Source organism: Oreochromis aureus, linkage group 12 (genome assembly GCF_013358895.1).
Source record: "Oreochromis aureus strain Israel breed Guangdong linkage group 12, ZZ_aureus, whole genome shotgun sequence".
Lineage (NCBI taxonomy): Eukaryota > Metazoa > Chordata > Actinopteri > Cichliformes > Cichlidae > Oreochromis > Oreochromis aureus.
This window is the reverse complement of record NC_052953.1, coordinates 22,031,533-22,052,791: the sequence shown is the minus strand read 5'-3', so window position 1 is coordinate 22,052,791 and position 21,259 is coordinate 22,031,533. Positions and strand designations below refer to the sequence as shown.

The window sequence follows — 21,259 nt, the reverse complement described above, 5'->3', positions numbered from 1 at the left end:
ACCATGTCGATCGCTTTATGACCACAGTTTCTTCTGATCCCTGCTTGTAGCAGGTTAACTCACCATGTCACAAAGCTCACATCATATCAGACTGGTTTCTTGAAAAGAACAAGTTCACTGCACAGATGCCAGACCAAATAAGGATGTTAGTATGGACCACAACCTTAGAGGAATGCTTACAAAATCTTGCTGAATCTATGCCACAAATATTTAAGACAGTTCTGAAGGCAAAACGGGGTTCAGTGTTATGCTAGCAAGGTGTACCTAATGAAATGGCCACTGAGCATATACTCTATCAAAATGAGCTGTCCGGGAAAGCTACTGAAGATACTGGTCTGTATGTAATGAATCTGGTTTGTGGGTGCTGAGTAGGATCTATGGAAGCCATTCGTCATTTTCCTCTTTCTTAGTGCCTCTTTTTCCTCTTGGCTCACCAAGCTGCTTTACACTGGCACCATATTGACAGTTTGCACAGTGTGGGCAGACTGGATATGGGGTGTACAATTGATTAAATGTTCTATTTGGACACAGACTTTTAGAATAAGATGGATGGCCCTGAAAGAAAAGATACAAGGGGGTGAACTGAACTCGAGGACATGCATGCTCACAGGGACTTGCACCTCTATATACAGTGTCTGAAAATAAAGCTAGAATTTCATCTTCAACCTATCTGGGTTTTTTTCTACTCCACAGATAAACCTGCAGAGGAGAATGAGGGTCACGGGCCTAATTACCCAGGGTGCAAAGCGTATCGGCAGCCCAGAGTACGTCAAGTCTTACAAAGTAGCCTACAGTGATGACGGGAAGACCTGGAGAACATACAAAGTCAAGGGCAAAGATGAGGATATGGTGAGACACTTGTACGGGCACACAGACATAGGCGTACGCATCCATCGTCACCCATTGCTTCTTGTTCTGTGGTAGACAGACGAAATACACACTCATACATGCGCACACATGGACTAGAGACTGTGCACTCAGTCAAGGACAGGGTGGAGGACATGATGAGATGGCTTTTTAATTAGCTAGCGCACACCGGGCCCATCCTGCTGCCCCTTACCCCCCTCCACTTTTATGACTTCTAGATTGAATTTTTATACTATTTGGGGATGAACAGCCACCAAATAGGCCACAGAGCATTCTATCATTCCTGACAGCAAGCCACGGCTGTCCTCTCTTTGGCCGAGCTCCGAAACAACCAGACCTCCAAACTTATTATCAGATATGTTGTCAGATTTGTATGCTCTACGTCTGGACTTCGATATTATGTGCTCATTTAGAGCTCTTTCTTTTTTTGCTCAGTCAAAGCTAGACACGGCTATGACATGTCTGTGTTTGTTTGTACATCTTTCGCTCCAATCATATAGTTTCTGTCAGGCTATCTTCAGCGATTTGGATGAAACACTCCAGAAGGTAAAGTGATATAATTGGAGCACTAATTTAAAACACACCACTGTTCTTATGAATTACTGGCTCAAATGGTGCGACAAATTGTCTATTTTTCCCTGTAATTCTAGCTCATTGACCTTGAATGACAGCAATTTGTTGAGCGTGGAGTAGACACTAGAGACAGCGGCGGATAGACTGCCACATTATTGAAAACTGATCTGCTTCACCATCCTCCCCCGCCCCCCATCTGCTGTTATTTCATCCCTTGCAACAGATTTTCAGAGGAAATGTCGATAACAACGCTCCATCAGCCAACTCCTTCACCCCTCCCATTGAAGCCCAGTACGTGCGCATTTACCCCCAAGTCTGCAGGAGGCACTGTACTTTACGCATGGAGCTGCTCGGTTGTGAGCTAACAGGTGAGTGAGCTTTCTTTATCCAACTGAATACACTAATCACCATCATTATCATAAATAAATCATCCATAATTTGGAAATCCACTCCAGTATGCCTCTTGCACAGTTGTTCCTCTGTTTTTTTAAATAGTGTCAGCACTGAATCCTTTTTCAGGAGGCCTGGGGTTGGATGTAAAAAAACAAAACAGTTTAGAGCCAATCTGTTTTTGTTGTCGCCAGGTTGTTCTGAACCACTGGGTATGAAGTCAGGCCATATCCAGGACTATCAGGTCACAGCCTCCAGCATCTTCAGGACGCTCAACATGGACATGTTCACTTGGGAGCCTGGGAAAGCCCGTTTAGACAAGCAGGGCAAGGTCAACGCTTGGACAGCTGGTCATAGTGACCAGTCGCAGTGGCTACAGGTAAGATATAATCTGAGCCAAGTCTGTTATCTGTTGCAGCTACTGTAGAGATAAATCAATGTATTAGCAGCAAAATGAACAACAGACACCCCTGTTCTTGCAGATAGCTGGCTTTCACTCTGATGAAGGATTAGCTCTTACCTCCCTGGCATAGTAATTGATGGTTGTGCATGGTAATGCATGCCAATGGATTCAATTATATTTCATAGGGAAGGACTTCACTGTTCATGCCAGTTGAGAATTAAATTATCTCTTAAAAAACCACCTTTGTTAGCTGCTTCTCAGTATCCTTCTTGGAAACAGTCAGTAATAGGTTGTAAATTCTGTTTATTTCCATGTCAGTCTTTCTGAATCCAACACCCACACTGCCTCAGTTGGAAGAGTTGCGCCCTGTTATCTCTGGCTGCAGTCCAATGCTTTCTATCTCTATGAAACCGGCCCATCTATTTGTTTTCATTACAGAAGTGAAGGCTAAACATGTCTCCTGAAAGGGACAAGACAAGTCTCTAAGTGAACGTTTACCTCCCAGTCTTTCTGTTTAACAATATGTGAGATTGATGGTGGCTGAGGGAGTTTCAGATGGATATCAATAAGGCTCAGTCAGGCTTAGAATTCCCTTACGTATGGCCTCATATATTGGATTTTTTTTTTTTTTGGTTTCTTATACAAAAAAGAAAAGTCATAAATGCTTTTTGCTTTTAAAGTGAGAAACCAGATCTTACTTCATGCTGTAAAAGTGATAGCATAGAAGAAAATGTGATGTGGATTATCTCATCAGGGAATTGAAGATCAGTGATTTCTTTGATTTCTTGGCCTTTCTCGCGGACTCGCTCGCACATACCCCCTCCCTATCAGTGACACAGTTAACGCTCTGTAGTCATACCGACTGGTCTGGTCTGTTATTAGATTGGTCGGGTTCTGATTCAGACATGGTTTTTATTACGCTGAAAGCTTTTTTTAGACGGTGACGGCACACAGGGCTGTGTGTCGGTGGAGACAGGTACTTAGGCGGGCTCCATCCATGCTAGGGAGTTTGGCTAAGCAAAATTGATTGCTCTGGGTAAAAGAAAACTTGCAGTCTCATATTACATGCTGTGCTGGCAGGAAAGAGGAGATGCCATACAGATGAAGTGAGAAAATCAATGGCTCCCATTGCCAAGAACCATTTCTGTGCGCATGAGCAGAAACAATATCCAGCTTTTAAAAGTCGACATTTAAGAGTTCTGTACTGTAAAGTATGTTGATGAGGCTGTTGGTAATGACTGTTTTGAATATTTAGCGATCATCTTATATGCATTTGTTTAGCTCCTGCTATAATCAGTGTCTTCTTTCTACTCGTTGCCATGGCAAATAATTGATTCAGAGTGGCGTTACTGAATGACTTAAAACCTCACAGACTAATGGAATTAATCAACCTTAATGATATAATAAGTATTCCTATTAATCCAGAAAACTGTTCTTTTGCAGATTGGACACAGTGAAAAACCCTCTTTATGCATCAGAGTACATAATATAATATAATATGGATTGCTTAATGTATACAACAGAAAAGACGTGATGATGCACAGATTTTGTCGGAAGGCCTTTTTTCTTATCAGAATATCCACACATTCCTAATAGATATTGGCATGCCAGCTCCGCAAGCTGTGACAATAGGTAGGAGGGAGGTAACAATAAATGCACATTTGTCAAGCCTGATGTCACCTTGCACTCAGTGCAGGAACAGTTTACTATGTTCAGACTGATAACTAATCACCACTCAGTACCCAAAGCTGAGATATCTGTAGCGGTACCTAAGCCGTGGCTCAGTAAAACAGCTTTTAGACCAAAGATGCCCAAATATGCCAAACCTAACACAGTTACACTCAAAGAAACAGCGAGTCCTAGAGAAAGTCGCTGGAACATCGCAGCACAAATTACCGTGCTGTTAAACTGCTGTTTGCAATCGAAGTGCAGCCAGTTAGTTTGAGGACAGCTCAAAGTAAATGTTCAACAGCTGTAAATGTTTGTAAAGTTGGACCTAATCTATCACTCTACATTAGGCTAGGCGAATCTGAAATTGGATAGATATAGTTTACACAAAAGTAACTGATGAATCCTGGAGGGCTACTGATGTAGCGACTTCCTCCTTATCAAAGTAGCACAGGCAATTGTCAAGCCTGTAAGACTTTGGTCTGGAGAGAGCATATCAACCAACCAATTTGGAGCCCTAAATAGTAAGACATTTCTCCACCTAGTAATCACGTCTGTTATCATCATTTGATCTAACTGCACAATTAACATTCTGAAGTTAGCAACAGCCTTAATATTTTTTATATTAAGGCTGCTATTATATTCCTTTTCATTTTGCCACAGAAAGCTTTTAAGTAAAGAAAAAAAATCACCAAGAGCTGGACCTTTTGGTCACCTTCCAAGTTGAAGCTATTCTATTCTGACAGGGGATAAAATTACACAGGGGGAGACTAAACCAGAAAATTTCAAGATGTTTTCAAGAGAGGAGCTGAAGCTGTCAGACGAGGCTGCCAAATGTTTCGAGCTGGCATAAGCTGATTAGTTAATTATGCACATTAACATGTCCACGTTGCAGAGAGAACGTGATAGAGAGACAGTTGCTACTTTTCAGTTTCATAACTGTTCTGTTAAAGCAACAAGTGTACTGCAAATTTTCTGACAAGCACTGCTCGGGACTGTGGAGAGTTTTTATGGTGGATTATGATAAACAAGCCCCAGACAAACAAGTACACAAGGCTGGAATGAAGTGGGATTGTCTCTTCCCTCATATTTAATTTGGTTGCAGTTAACAAATGACTTGGCAAGAGTTTTGAATTCTCCATTTGTATCTCTGTCATAGGCAGCACTGAGGAGGTTTTACATTTTATTGCTATTTGTATGTTGGTTATTTGTTGACACTCAGCTGCAGTATTGGTATTGGCATGCCTTTGCACTTAGAAGAAGTCACAGAAAGTTCAGGAATTTAAACAGAAATTTAAAACTCTTCTACACAAGGAATTGCAACTTTTTCTTGGATTATTCCTAATATTGGGGAACTACATTGCAATGGGCTCAAGTAAATAATTATTAAATGTAACCACACAGTACATTAGTAAAACATGTAATACACTAATCTATGGTGTTTTGTAAGCATGGCCTTGTGTAGACATAGATAGCACCAAATACATCACTTAATTTGCAACTTGTTATATTTATTTGTATCCTGCAAAGGTTACAAAACAAGTTATGAAACCAATTCCGGTCCGGTGGTTCATTTGTTATCCCCCGTCTCCATGGTTTTCACACCCAATTATCTCCTTAAAATGATGAATATGTGTGGTGTGTGGCTGTGGCACCCTGATAATCACCTCTGTCTCTGATGATGCAGAGTGAGCGAGGTTTGTGTGAAAACTTTGAAAGAAGAACAGTAACTCCCTTTTTACAACTGGCGCTAATCGTTTACCCAACAAACAGTGGTTGTTGCTAATAAATGCACTGTTTCTCTAATGCAGTAGTGTTGTAGCAGGTGTAACATTATATCCTTTTTACACTGACGAGTCATCATGGTCTTGACCAGCGACTCCCAGAGCGTGGGTCACAGCTCACTGGTGAGCTATGAAAAAACTGCAGGTGGACCACAAGTAGTTATTTACAATAAATGGAAATCCTTTTCATTTTCCTATGTGTAATTCATTTTCAAATTGCTGTAAATTTTAAAGATAAAAATTAAAATAAGATGCATGCATCAGATACATGAAGTAATGCTATTAGTGGGGATTCAAACTCAACGAAGCTAATCATTGCAAGGTTTTTGTTTTAGTGGAAACAAAAACGAGAAGAAAAACTTTTTTCCTTTGTCTTGTGAACAATCATCAAAAATAAGAAAACCAAAGAAAAACATAGGCCTGCGTCTGATATTATTATTTACATCTAAACTTAGAGTCTAGCATTAGCATTTATGAATTCAAACACGGCATCAGTGCTTCAGAGTTTCTGCGGTTTCTGTAAGTAAATCGCACCAATCGATCTGTTTACTCTGTATTAGACAGATTTGCCCAGATATTATCACTGTTTAGTTTGTAACACGGGCTTATTGAATGAAGCGCATTGAAGTTGCAGGATCGTAAAAATCAGGAAGAAAAATGAGCAACCATAAACTAACATGCAGAGCAGAGCACACATAATTAGTGTGAACTATGATAGTGCGGGTTTACTTAGGCAGATGCTGATGAGGTAAATATTGAAAGTGCAGCAGGTGAAGTACTGCTTACTCATGGGGGGGAGAAGTGCCTCTCTGTTGGAGCACACGGGACCGAGGAGAAAACACACTGCGCGATTACAAACAAAGATGGGGTAACAAGTTAAAGAACTGCCAAAGAGAGCTGGGATCAAGGTAGCACTAGTTTACAAGCATACATTTCGTCAGTGCCAATATTATGCGCAGAAATCAAGTATCAGTTTAAAAAAAAAAAAAAGCTATAGCACTCTCATCCTCTCTGTTGATCCTAAGAATTTGGAATGATACTACCAGTACAGGAGGTTTGGGAAGTTGGCAATTATCATAAAGCACTGCAGGTATATGACAGAATTGGGTTGCAGCCATTTATTTCTTGACATTGGCTAAATGAGTCTGTGTAGTCAATGCTCACTAAAAATGATGAAGGCCAGCCAGGAGATAGTTTTCCCTCTCCCGCTTTTTGGCTTTGACAAAGTTCCAGTCTGCCACCAAGAGACGTCAGAGAGAGACACTCATCCACGGACAAACATTTTGAAAATAGCGAGACAGTAGGACAGCAGATTACATCATCTAGTTCTGGTTTATGTTTTTATCCATTACCTTCATTCATGAATCACTATGAAATAAATACCAAGCTATGTGAACAGTTTGACTCCCTGCAGACACTCAGTACTTTGTATATGGATGTTGATAGCAGTAATTGGTGGTTTTGACCATTGCCCTGTTTAAATCACAAGAAATGATCCATGTTGAAAGAGCAGTCCTGACCTATGAAGAAGAAGACATTACCGGCATGAAAAGAAGCAGGTTAGATGAACTTTTTATCTGAAGTCTTCTTCATTTAAATGAGCATTGCTTTAATTCGTGGACCTTAAAAAGTCATATTGTAGCAGGGGTTAGTGATCCGGTTATACTGCTGTGTTTTTTAATGGAAAAAAATACTTTTCACTCTATTGAGTACCTCTTTGTGATTTGCATACTTAAGAAACACTTCAAAAGTTTAAAGGATCCCTCAATGTCATGGAGACAATGGCAATACTACCTTAGCATACTTAAGGCATTTCGTACAGTATTAATGCCTTTTAAGCAAGTAAGATTTCCAGAGAGAGAAGCGTAAAAGCCACTAAGCACTGTTCATCCGAGGCAAGTGGATATATTTAATTCATGGTCCAATGCTCTTAATATGAAGCACTTCTGGAATCCAAAGTCTATCAGCACCAAAAAGGAATGGCAGGGGTTATACAGTACCGGAGGAGACTCCCAGCAGGATGAATGTGAGAGATTAGTCTTGTCGTGTTAAGACTAGGCACAGTACAAGCAGCACTTCAGATAGATACAAGCCAACGTTTAAATGGGATGATCATTCTGTTGCTCAGCTGTTACTCAGATGTTCTTCTTCTCGCCTTATCCTCATCTTGAGATTCATGAAGCACTCTCTGTTTCATTAATGTTCTCAGTGTTCATTCATAGTAACCCTATAAATGGCTTGCTGTGGGTGGTTGACTATTACAGGGACAGTGGTGTGGCAGATCATTGCTTCACAGCAACAAGGCCCCGGGTTTGCTTATTCTATCCAGGTACTGCAGCTTCTCCCACAGTCCATAGACATGCATGTTGGGTTAACCGGTGACTCTCAATTGGCCATAGATGTTAATGTGAGCATGAGTGGCTGCCTTTCTGTGTAAGCCCTGAGACAGAATGGTGACTTGTTCAAGGTATATCCCGCTTCTCACCATGTGACGACTGGGATAGGCTCCAATCCTACCGTGACATTGCAGAAGAAAAATGGCTAGATGGATGGATGATTAAGAGCACTCAGGACACTCAGAAAGCAAATATTTAGATTAAAAAACATTTTGCTAAAAGCAGTATTCATGATTTTTACCAGAAAGTGTAATTTTTTAATAGGTTGCAGTTCCTAACAAACAGTGGTAAATAAGATCAAATAAATGTTGTTATGTTGTCATTGAGCTTGTCTTTATCTCACCCACTCTCGCAGACAAGTTAACCTCAGTAAAGGTCAATGTCGCAGTTGGTAATGTTGTATTTATAAACTAAGGAATTAAAATGATATCTCAAAAAAGGCGCGTGATATCCCACCAAAAAAAAGGCGCTGCACTTACCTCATTTGACAGCATCAGTGCATCTCAAACGTCTGAAGTGGTTTTCAGAACACACAAACATATCTGCGGATATCCGTTGGTTCATTAGAGAGAATTGTGTAAAATTATATTAAAGTCAGTAAATGAATTTCAGATACAGTAGTTACTGATTCTAATCCTGCAATTTTTTTGTTTATTCTTGAAAAGCATTCATCAATTTTTAAACCTCTGAGAGTGTAATTTATAGTGCAATTCAAAATGCACTTGTAATAAAGTGCATTAATTAATGTACTGTTGAAGAAAATCACCCACAGTGTTTGTTCATAAAGCATTAGTACACGTTGACACTTCACACTTTTTCTCATGTGGGTCAAAGACAAGAGCACACAATAAGTAGATGTGATGCAAGATTGAGTCCTGCTCAGTGCCTGTGAGCATGCATTTGATATAATCAAACCGGGTATTATCATTTCACCAATTTTGCCGAGCGCAGCTTCCTAATCAAATCGCTGCTTCAAATACAGCGCTGCTGACAACAAACTCTATTTCTTTTAATCAATAGAATTAGCTGGGTGTTTGTCTCATCCATCCACAGAGGAGAATGGCTTTAATTTGTCCCATTGAAACTCTCATCTCTTCTTGAGTGTTTATGCAGCAAAGATGAAGTGTGTCCTTTCTAAAAAAAAAAAAAAAAAAAAAAAAAAAAAAAAAAAAAAAACAGAAAAGCTGCCTCAGAGAGAGTAAAGGCATTGTGGCATGAAAGGATTTAAGAGGGATTCTTATTGTCTAGCATAGCAATGATCATGTCTTTATTTCAAGAACAAAAGACCAGCGCTTTGTTGCAAATACTTGCATGAGACAGTAAGAATTCACTGGGAACTTTAAAGGGTGAGTCGCTGTCTTCTGTGTCCTTCAAGTATGATCCCCTCTGCAGTGGAAGATTTCTTTTTACAACAAATATTAGGCAGCACAAACGTGGTATCCTCTTAATCCAGCATTTTTTTTTTATTACTGTCATATTGATCTGGTTGAAACTAGATAAAGGCACTTGTCCCTGCAGATTGGACTATTCAGCATTCTAATCACATTCTTTATTTTTCCTGGCTGTGCAGCTTTTTGTCGTTATTTGTCCTACTGCACTAAATACAAAACTGAATCGATAGCAGCGGCGCCTGTAGCTAAGTTTTCTTTCTGAACTAATTGAAGAAAGCGACTGCTACAGGGCAAACATCTCCAATTGGTTTCTGTTTCAGATGCCGCTGAGAAGCACATAACCATGGACTCTATGAACAGCGATCTGCCAGGCTGCATCCACACTTGTCGATGGGGATTTTATCCAACATAATATTAGCCAATCCTTTTTCTGCGTAAATATTTATATTGCTTAGTTTTATTTGTTAGTCGTGCTTGCCTAAGCTTGGGCTGCGGCACTGCCTGCTGGTTCCGATTTTGAAAGCCATGTTAACAGATGACCGCTGCTCCAAATCCCACTGCCAGCGCTTTAGCTGACGTGCCATCTCAGTTGCAGAAAGGCAAATTGAAATTTGCACCGTGTAGCTACGGGCGGTGCGTGAATGATTTTACAAGTTGGGAAGTTTTTTTGTTGTTTTTTTTTTTGTTGAATATTAAATGGAATCGCTCTGGGCTCTTATCAGACTTCAGTAGAAAAAGCATGTCAGATGGGACACATCTGCTACTGCATATCTAACTGCTGGCTACCCAACTATAATATAATCTGAATAGACATAAAAGTAACTGTTGATTCAAAAATAAAAAATTTCTCCCACATCTGTTGCTAATTCTATTATTTTGACACCATTATCCAAGAACTCAAAAAACAATTTGCACACTAGCTGAAAACATGCCCGATGTAAATTCAGTGGAAGCGTTATTGTGCCTCACTTCCACCTTGTCCAATACGACTCTTTCTTGGCTATTTTGTTCAGGTTCCCTGCAGCTAGTGTGCTGATTCAATTAGCTTCCAAATGAAGTTATAGAAGGGATGGTAAATCCATCTGCTTCTCTGATTCATTTGAGTGCGTTCTTTTTAGTGTTTCTTCCCTCCCACCACGTCCTTAAATGTACAGATCTAAAATCTGTGTAAAATAACTCATTTGTTCTTATTATCAAAGGAAGCCATCTTATCCTTCAGCACCACATCCTCTCTCTCTTTCTTCCTCTGTTCCTCTCATTCCTTCTGACCTAACGCAGGATGCATTTATCTGTTTTATCCCGGGATGATTGATTCATGAGTCGGCAGCAGAGCATGCCGTGGTTCTGCAGGAATTGTCGGAAGTGAAGGTGCCAGATCTTAAATCGGTGCAGCAGAGATTCGCTGTGTTTTGCATGTGTATCTTGTGGTTTCAGCGTGTCTGGAAGCCATCTTTTGGCACACAGGGGCATCCGCTACTCACATCTGTACACTTAAATCAGACATGATATCCACCCAGGAGAGTATGGACTGAATTTAAGGAGCACTGCTACATGCTAGAGTATTCTGATGAATTTAGAATAGTCTGAAGCCAAGCTGTGGCTGTGTAGATATGATATTGCAGTATGCACTTATGTCCATAAATGAAATCTATTTTCTAATTTCATCACTTCCTCTTTTTATTGCTTATGAGGCACTCCACTTCCTTCTCTTCCATTCTGTGCACTGTGTGTGTTTATATGTGTCCATATGTGTGAGAATTTGATATGAATATTTCATATACCGTGTGAGAAGGAGGAGAAGGAAGCGGGGAAAGTGGTATGATGAGATGTAAGTGCAGCACTCGGAGTAAACATTTTTTTTAAACTGCAACCTCATTTGCACTACCTCCAGAAAGAGTAATCAGCGATAAAATGGAAAACCTTTCTTTAGGTTATTAAATCATTTTACATATTTTACACCTGCTTAATATTTCAACAGTAAGGAGTTCTCTTCCCACCAGCGTGAGTTACAGATTTGAGTTCAGTCAAGATCACACATGGAGACAGAATGCTTTAGATTTTTCGCCGTGAGTAAGTGTCCATCAGATGTCTAGCCACACTGAGCATTAAACAGAGTGTGAAATTCCCCAAGTCCCTTACTAGTGCACCATCAAGACCATTTTTTTACGCGTGTGGATCCGACTCCCACACTTCACTCATTCTGACATGGGAAGCATCTGGCTACAGATAATGTTCTCCGTGCCGTAATAACTCTAAATGATCCAGATGACCATGGTTGATTTCTTTCCTGTTCCTTTTGCCATGACCAATTCCCTGCATCGGTGCAACCATTTAGACTTAACTTGACATGCTGAAGTGAGGCTCCATCTGTTTTATAGCTACAGTATGTGCTCCAAGTTTTCTGAAAGAGGCCTTTTCAGATAGCAGTGCTTGTGCTCTAACCCGCTTGCTTTGATTAAAGTCTGCCTTTGCTTTGGAGCGAAGAATGGAAATTAAATAATCATTTAATAATCTGAATATGCACTTTCTCCTTTAAAGCATGGAGCCGTGCTTTTAAATTGTGGACTGGATAAATGAGGTCTGAAAAACAAAAAGCTGACCTTGCAAGTATTTTTGTTTCAAGCTGTGACTGTAAGGTGGATGCTCATATTTCACTACTAATTTATCAAATAGTTTTTACTCCGTAAAAGGCTGATGCGATATTGCCATCACCCTGCCAGGCAGGCGGGCAACATGAACACCAAAGTTTGTGAATGCAATAACTCGAGAACGAAGTAAGACTTTCAAATTGATACCATAGGTGTAGCTACGAAAAATCTCGGAAGAGTTAGAATCTCAGTGACCTCGACCTCAAGGTTGAGGTCAAAGGTCAGATTTTCTAAAAATCTTGTAGATGTGAAAACTCGTTACTTAGCATTTTGAAATTAATAACATAAGTGTATCTACCAGGAAGCTGAGAGGTACTGTTGACCACCACCAGTATTTTAATAAATGATGGCTTTAGGATACGGTACTGTGAAAAAGTCTTCAGCCACCCCTCATTTCTGTGTATTTTTCTAGGAAAATGGGGAAAAAATGCAGCGTCATGTTCTAAAACCTTAAAAAATATTTTTAAAAAGGAAATAAAGATATGAGGAATATGAAGGACCATTCCTTAGACATCTGGAGTAACTTCCTAACCTGAGGCCCATAATACAAAGTAAGTTTGGTGTAGCCTGGATATTTGTACCATCAGAGTTTGCACAATTCTAACAGGATTAAAGGTCAATATTTGGTATGAGCACCTTTATTCTTCAACACAGCCTGAACTCTCTTAGGCAGTTTTCTAGTACTTTCTTTAAGTAGACAACTGTTTTTATGATTTGGTGCTACATAAATAAAAATGAATTGATCAAATTATCCATTTTTGTGAAAGGCTCCTAGTAACAAAGTGCCTAAAGAGCCATCCATCCATTCTCTTCCACTTACCCTTATCAGGGTCACGGGGAGGCTGTAGCCTACCCCAGCTGTCATAGGGCGAGAGGCGAGGTAGACCCTGGACCAGTCTGTAGCAGGGTAACTCACAGAAACAGGCAACCATTCGCACCTATGGCCAATTTAGAATCACCAATAAACCTAACCCCACTAAAGTACATTCCTCATAAAATGGCCAGGCACAATTAAAGAAAGAACTTCAGAAAGTCTGGAAAACATTTGTTTAACATCACTTTAAAGATGACAAGAAATATGAAGACATGAGGAGTGTCTCTTCTTTACTTTTGAACTGTTCATTTATCTCCTGTTATAAATTCTGATGCTGAAATATCAGCAAACAGCTAATTTTAGCCAATACATCCACCCTACCAATATACTGGTCTAGCTCTCTGATTTATTATATATCTAAATATGGATATATTTCTGGATAAACATTCTCATGCCGTGCTAAACTGCCATTCTGTCAGGTTTGGCTGATAGAGTCCAAGTCCACATTTGGAGGTTCATTTGATGGTAAAGGTTGAAGTTTGACAGCCAGAACTTGTCAAGTTTGGGAGATTTCTAATTCGCCTTTTGTTTTCGTCTATTTTTTTTCTTTTTGCTACCAAAAATTGCTTATTTAAGTTTGGGAAAATACCAGGGAAAACACAAGGACCCCTACTCCCTGAATGTGAAATGCCAGCAGTGTTTGGCACCGTAGCAATTAAAATTGACTTGATTAACACGATCAAGGCTTAACAGACATGCTGAAATGCTAACTTTAGCAACATTAGCATTCACCGGATAAATGGAAATTATACTGCTGGTGTCGCTAGATAAGATGTGCAAACAAAATTATTTATTTTTAGCAACAAAGAATTTAAATTCAGTTACATGCAGCATTGCTTCATTCGAGTGTGCTGCCAGGAAGACGAGAGGGAAAGGAGTGAAGAGAGTGCAGGGGAGGATGTTTAATGCATGCAATGTTCATGGCATGTATAACTGTTTGCCTTTCAAATTTGTGTGTTTGCAATTCACTGTGAGTTACTGCTTCCCTCTCACTTTGGCTGTAAGATGTGCTTTGAGCAGCCAACCAGCTGACTCTCTGCGACAAACACATGGCACATGAAGACTTTTCTTTCAGGCGACTGCATTTGATTCTTATTTTGACATTTAGAATTTTTGAAATCAATATAGTCCAGTCAAATTAAAAAAGAAAAAATGTCCACGCCCGAGTGTGAACGGTCACGGCCACACTGACCAGCCTGTTATGCTTTCCCTCTGTGACATTGACTTTTGTGTGCTAAATGCTCCAGGGCAGCTTCAAACTGCCTGCAAACCTTCCTTTCAGCGTGTGAGAACTCAGCAGCCATTTATACCTTCTGACATCCCACCACCCCGGTCACAAAAGGTATAAGAAAGGAAGATCCACTATCTGTGAGCGTGTGCGTGTGCACGAGCCATACTGAAATTTGTAGGAGTACGCACATCTCGGTCTGCATGCTAATGCACGGAGCCTGTTAGCTTGTGGACTTGAAATTCTATATAACATGGCTGCGTAAGACAGATGCACCAAAACACAAAACATGATCATTTGTACTGCACTGTGGAGTAGAAAACAACATCACAAGGAAAAAGTGAAGTTGATTGAGCGCTGGTGCGTGGGTTTGTGCGTATCCACGAGGAGGAACGAGAAGAGAATGAGTCATAATTCACTCGTGGAGCAGGAGACCTCCTTAGGTAACATAAACAGAGGTGTAACATTAGGTGAGTTATTGTTCCCTTAAATTATATAATACAACAATATAATCTGAGCTGATTAGAGTTAGTGACAACAGTATTTTATCAAACAAATCACCTAAAAATGAAGTGTACATTTACGGACAAGCTAACACTTCCCCAGATATATACTGTATATTTATCATCCGAGGCAGTCACTAATCCTGCGTGAGGTTATGTCATGCATTTCTGTTTTATTTACAGTAAAGCTTTTTATCATGTTGGTTTTATATACTGACATTTTTACAATAATAAACAAATATATCTGATATCTGATATTCACTTTTCACATTTCTGGGGATGTCACCCAACATGTTTAGAACTATTTCAGAAATTTAAAGGTGATTTGTAAAGCTGTAAATATGTTGCAATTTATTTTTTTAATGCTATCATTTTCACTTTCATGGTACTGGGACAATGTGCTGTCATACGGAGAAAATAAAACACTTTGTAAGCTCAGCGAGACTCAGACCAGTGGTTCATTTTATGAAATAGGCTTAGCCAGCTCACCTCTGTGTGCAGTGGCACATCTTTAAGCTCAGAAAGGTATCATAACACAAACAGGCTCATTTTTGCACTCAGTAAAGAGGTGCTGTACTCACTGAACCATCTGTCTGGAAATTGTCTGCCTGCAGTCTCATCCCTCATTTTTTTTTTTTTTTTTTTTTTTAGTAATTTCATGTGTGCTTTTTGGATTAAAGATCTTTTTTTGGAGACAGGTGGTTTGAACCAGTATATAAAAGTGTTTGCCATTTGGCATGTTATGCTGTTTTCAGACAGTATTACATGTCACCAGCTGCCTCTCTGATAACTCATACATAAGTCAATGTAAATGGGCCATTTCTCCGTGTAATGGCTCCCTTATTTGACTTCGCATCAGCAAACAGCAGGAACAGTCTACAAACATCCACAGTGGTTCAACTGTCTGTTGTGATTACTCAGTCCAATATATATCAGTCCACAAAAAGGTACACTGTGACATTAGGTGGCTTTGTTTGGATTGAATTCTTACAAAAATACATCAAACATCCAGTGATAAAAACTGTACAATTGCAGATGACTGACGAGTGTAATTATCAGATTTGTAAGGCGTCTTTTATGTGCTTTCTTACAGTATTGTGTTTATAATCATATTCCTTCGACTGCTCCCTTTAGGGGACTCCACAGTGCATCATCTGCCTCTTTCTCTAGCGTCCTCCTCTGTCACACCAACCCTCTGCATGTCCTCCTTCTCTACATCCATGAATCACCTCTGAGGTCTTCCTCTTTTCCTCCTTTTTCACAGTTAAGCAGCATTATTGAAGAATGTGACAAATAGTTTAAAATGCCTTTGTTATTAGTTTTTGACATTTTCCATTAAACGGTTCTCAAATTTAACTTAATATCTCAGTGTTTCTTGGTTTTAAACTGCTCAGTCAGTTTTTTCCCCTTGTGACTAAGAAATTAGTCGCCAGGAACATCCCTACTCCCAACTAAAATCTTAACACCACCAGCTCTGTCTGCTGTATTTTAGTAATTAGATTTTAGCATTAAAAATGTCATTTCGATTTCAGAGCTTGCACATACTGGTGGATTAACCGTTACAAAAACATGAAAAAAGGGTTTTGGTAATTGCCAATACTTTAGGGTAGCTGTGACATAAATCGTGCATTGGATGGCGGTCTTTCTTTCTTAAAGGTGAGATTAAAACCAAACAACACATCCAAGTTTCTAACAGCTGATTTTACATGAATTGAAAAGGAACCAAGGGAGGACTTTATGGTTGGATGGAGCTTGCATAAAACAGTGATAACAAATTCAATTTAATGCTATGTTTCATTAGCAATGAGAGCCATTAACATTACCAATTAACATATGCAGGACTGACTGCCCCAGTGCAGTTTTGACTGTTATAATGTCTGTAATACGTGAAACAGATTTTAATTTGTTCTTAATTGCATCACACGTGCATTTTTCTCTGACTGCTGAACTTGACACAATTCAACTTGATATTTTCTCAGCATTGTGCTGGTCTCCTTACCAGGCCACGTGCTATTTTATCATGCTACCAACTGAGTTGTAGTAATATGAAAGGATGTTCATGTTCAGCGTGGTCACGTGAAGCATACAGTACATTGTTTAGGTTTTCATGAGTAAGTAAACAAACCTCCTACAGGTAGGTGGAAACTTCCTGTAGACAGAAAAGCACTTTTTAATGTCCTTGTTGCATCTTTAAGCTTTAATGATAGCTGCCCCGTTGTGGGGTTTATGGGCCGTAGCACTGTCCTCCTCATGACTGTGAGTTGAATTCTGAATTCTGCCCTGTAAATATACAGTATACACAAAGACACAACACCTCCCTTAGGCTGCAAAGATTAAACGAGTCTTCGCTGCATACAGTTAAATCAGCACAGCTGGACGAAGAATGTTAGCAGGTTGCTGTATATGTGCACCTACTGTATTCATAATATAGAAAAGCGGGACGTATTCGGCTCCTTATTAAGCTTTCCTCTCGCTGCATTAATCTTCTTTATCCTGCAGTGGCAAAACCATTTCAATAGGAACAGGACATTTCAATACCAACTCATAATGAGCGGGAGAGATAAGTGTTTCTCTGACAGAAGTGCACAAACATTTCCACTTTGCACAAAGCCATCAAAGACAAAATACAAATAAGTAACTGACCCTGTCTCCCTTTTGCCTCTGCGGCTCATGGTTCTGGTAATACTGAGAGCTTAGATATGAGATGAATCTAATTTTGTAATCTCAGACTCAGAAAGCCAAATCCTAAAATAGATTCTCGTGTTTCACTTCTCTGTAAATTGTACGCCACAAGCATTCAGAGATTGCTACAAAGACTTCACACGCTCCTAGTTTGTCTGGGTTAAAAGCTCGTGGAGGAGAGAATGGGGTTGAGAGCGTGATGGAGGAAAGAACAGAAGGTGGGGGCTGTAGGAGAGGCCGTTGCTTTAACAAGCTTATCTCGCTGCCTAATGCAGTTTGGGCCATCAAAGCATTGAGAGGCAGCGACGCTAGGGGCGGTCGTATTTTTTGACCGCTACCTGTGACAGCAATTACTGGTTCCCCTTCAAGCATGCCTTTGTTTGGTGGCAGACTTGAATGCTCGGGTAGAACAAGATTACCTCAATGTTTTGCAACTGCAGCATAATCAAAGCCTCACAATGCAAGGTGCCATGCCCCTCTGAATCAACCGAGCTAGCTCTGCCACCATTTCTTTCTGGACCCTTTATTCAGAAGATGGCGTGACATTATTTTCATTATAACAGAGATGGGTGGGTTTTTTAAAGGTATACATCACAAGAAAATATTCCACAACACTTCCACAGCTTCTCTTAGAAACAGCAATGAGAACTGTGTTGCATTAAAAATAAAGGTCTGCTGGTTGGGATGAGCCGAAGATGAATGACTGTCCGTCACTGGCTGGTTAGCCAATCCCTATGGTCCGTCCCCTGGATCCACCAATAGTGGAGAGGCACCTGCACACTTAGATCCACATACGAGACAACATTACGACAGCAGTCGTAACAGTTATCCAAACCTACGCATGTGTAAAAGTAACGGCACAGTCGGTCGTGCCAAAACATCTCCATCTGATTTTTGTCTGGACTTTGACTTGGCCACTCCAAAACCTTGATTTTATTTTTTTGAGCCATTCAGAGGTAGTTTTGGTGATAAATAACTTTTTAATACATTTAATGTTTACTCAGATTATCTCTGTGTAATGAAGTGACCCAAAGATAACCTGAGTAATTAAAATTTGTTTCAAGATCAAACAAACAGGGAAGGAGACAAAAACTTCTTCACTGTAATCCAAACCTGTGTCTGCTTATGTAGCACAGCACACAGCACAGTGTCATCATTTAAAGCCTCTGTAATACCCAGTACTAAGATTTGCTGTCATCTCATTTGCATTAACACTAAGACAAAACTGTCAGGGTTTGGGGTTTAATTTTAATTCTGCATATTCATGTTGTTTCTTTCAGTTTTATTTTAACAATTTTATAACTTCCTGTTTTTGTCTGTTGTTTTGGGTTTTTTTTCTTCATTTGCATCTTGCTTACCTGATAGTTTTCTGTGCATTTACAGTCCAGTCCCTTGTTGGTTGTGTCAACCTTTGTGTGTAATCCTAAGCTGCATTCCTCTGTTTTGACACTAGTGGTTTTTTATTGTGTTCCTTGCAAATTTAGCTTTTGGTTTACTTGTTTTCTTTGAACTTTGTTGAACCAGCTTCCTGAATTTTTATATTCCTTTGGCTTGTCATTAAGGCTTAGGTTTTGCAAACTACCTGTCAGCCTCTGGTGTCCTGCATTTATGTGTCTGTTTGCATGTGTGTGTGTTTGTGTGTGTGAGAGAGTTTTTTTTTTTTTTCCCCCTAACTCGTCACAACAGATAATGCAGTCAACTGGAAACTGTTTTGTGATGTGCCAAGCTGCACTGCAGGGTTCTGCAATGTGTCAAAACCAGGAGACGGAGTGAAACTAAACCATACCTCGTGCGTTAGTTTGTTTGCTTATTTGTTTCATCTACGAGGGGGCCCTATTTTGTTTTGTCAGAACAGTGTGACACAGTATAAGTTGGCCTGTGACCAGGCCAATTAGTGTGATGCATGGTTGTCTTGCCGTTGTGTACAGCATATTCAGCAAAAGAAACAACTCTGCATACTTACATTTCTCTCATGCGCTCGCTGCGCCTCTAAATTTTGCCACTATCTATGGCACAGCAAAATGCCAAGTGGAACCCGGTATTTCATCCTCTATTCATAGCAAATTGGTGCCACGTTGATGTATGTGCTAAGTAAGACAGCTTTACTGTTAAATTTGAGTTATTTTGTGGAAAAGGTGCACCAGCTGAACGCAGCTTATTTGATATCACCTACGCAGTGTTGTTATTATGTAGCTGTTAACTGTTAGTTTGCTGTTTATTTAATATAAAATGTCCTCATTTAAAAATGGAAGATGAAAAACAAAATTTACTTTAAAAAAATTGTGTGAATTGCATGTTAAATAACAAGACCAATAAACTTTTTTGTTGGTGTTCTACATAGTTTTCAGGTTTTCACTGTGTTAAATGGGTCTCACATTACACACCCACTGATTCCTGAGAAAAAACAAACTATTAATTAGTAATACTGCACTTAAACCTAATAAAGGTATGCATGGCTTTGCTGAGCACTATATTAAAAATTACTTTCAATCCCTTTCACTTAATGGATGCAATATATATTTAACATAATTGTCATGGTGGTAAAATCTCACCCAAAAAAGCTTGATTATCATCTCCTTGGTCCAAAGTGTAGCCTGTATCCTGAGATTCTTCTTAACTTCATTTTTTGTTTCAGCCCAACAGTGTTATGTACTTTTCAATATAATAAAGCATAATTGAACATTAAAAAGCCTATAAATGTAACAGTTTGTGTATTTACTGCCTGGAACCCTTGCGCAGTAAATTGTTTGCAACAAATGAGAACCTATTAAAAATTAACCCAAATGGAGCAGTGTGGGTCTCAGAAGCTGCTGCAGCATGCAATTTCTGTTTTGCTGAGGCGAGATTGTGGACTTAGCCTTGTTGTTCAATATTCTGTGAATAATTGAAACCGACTTGACTGGCGCCCGGTGTCTTTATTCAGTAAATCCTCAGATAAAATCGAAAGGAAAAATGCTGACTTAATCCTGAAAACTTAGCATATCTGACACTTTGCTACCTGAGTTTGTTGAGCAATCGAATTTATCATTCTGGTTTTGTCTCTCTTTCTCTCTGCTCCCATCCCTCCTTGGTCTTTGCTCCTCTCAGGTGGACTTGCTTGTGCCAACCAAGGTGACAGGTATCATCACCCAGGGAGCGAAAGACTTCGGCCATGTCCAGTTTGTTGGCTCATATAAAGTCGCTTTCAGTAATGATGGAGAGCAGTGGAATGTATATCAAGATGAGAAGCAGGGGAAGGACAAGGTAAGTTGCTTTCACTCTTCATATTGATTGTTTTTATTTTATTTTATTTTATTTGAAGGAAGGGTCACAGTCAGCCAAACAAACCTGAAGCAGACAAAACCTTAGCAAATATCAAAAAGATGTGTAAATGTGTTATAAGGTGTTAAATTGTGAAAATGTTCATCTTGGAAGCTGTCTGTTTCTCCTTTCCATTTCCTCTTAGCATCTTCTTATCAGTGTCTCAAACTGAGCTGTCCTGGTCTGTCCTATTGCCTTTCTCTGGTTTGAGATCAGATAAGACCACCCTGTCAACCTGGCCAGGCCGGTGCTATGCTGAAAATCTTGTTTACGGTCCTTCAGCAGAGTACAAATGTCCATTCCAATCGCCCACAACAACAGAGACAGTGCAGAGCTGCAGCGGGCTCTTTGTTGATATCAGGGAACCTGCAGACACAGGCTAACAGCTAAAGCTGGAGCATCTTGTCTTTCAGATACTGATTGCAAGAGAGGCTGTGTTTACTTTTCGATCTTGCTGTGTTATTGAAAGATAAGGCCTACCTCTTCATTCTGATTCATCCAATGCTGATGTGTCGAATTCAAGAAGCCAAATACGCTTAGCATGAAACAGCT

General features: G+C 39.8%; 1 protein-coding gene across 3 annotated transcripts in view; it reads left to right on the top strand.

The window, feature by feature from the left end:
• Positions 1 to 21,259, top strand: part of LOC116317466 (EGF-like repeat and discoidin I-like domain-containing protein 3) — a 126,225-nt gene that overhangs the window by 90,080 nt on the left and 14,886 nt on the right. For all 3 annotated transcript variants that reach the window (XM_039620960.1, XM_039620959.1, XM_039620958.1), the window contains 4 exons: positions 694 to 849; positions 1,664 to 1,808; positions 2,025 to 2,209; positions 20,495 to 20,650. In XM_039620960.1, coding sequence (XP_039476894.1) covers positions 694 to 849; positions 1,664 to 1,808; positions 2,025 to 2,209; positions 20,495 to 20,650 — 642 coding nt within the window. The remainder of the gene's footprint in view (positions 1 to 693; positions 850 to 1,663; positions 1,809 to 2,024; positions 2,210 to 20,494; positions 20,651 to 21,259) is intronic.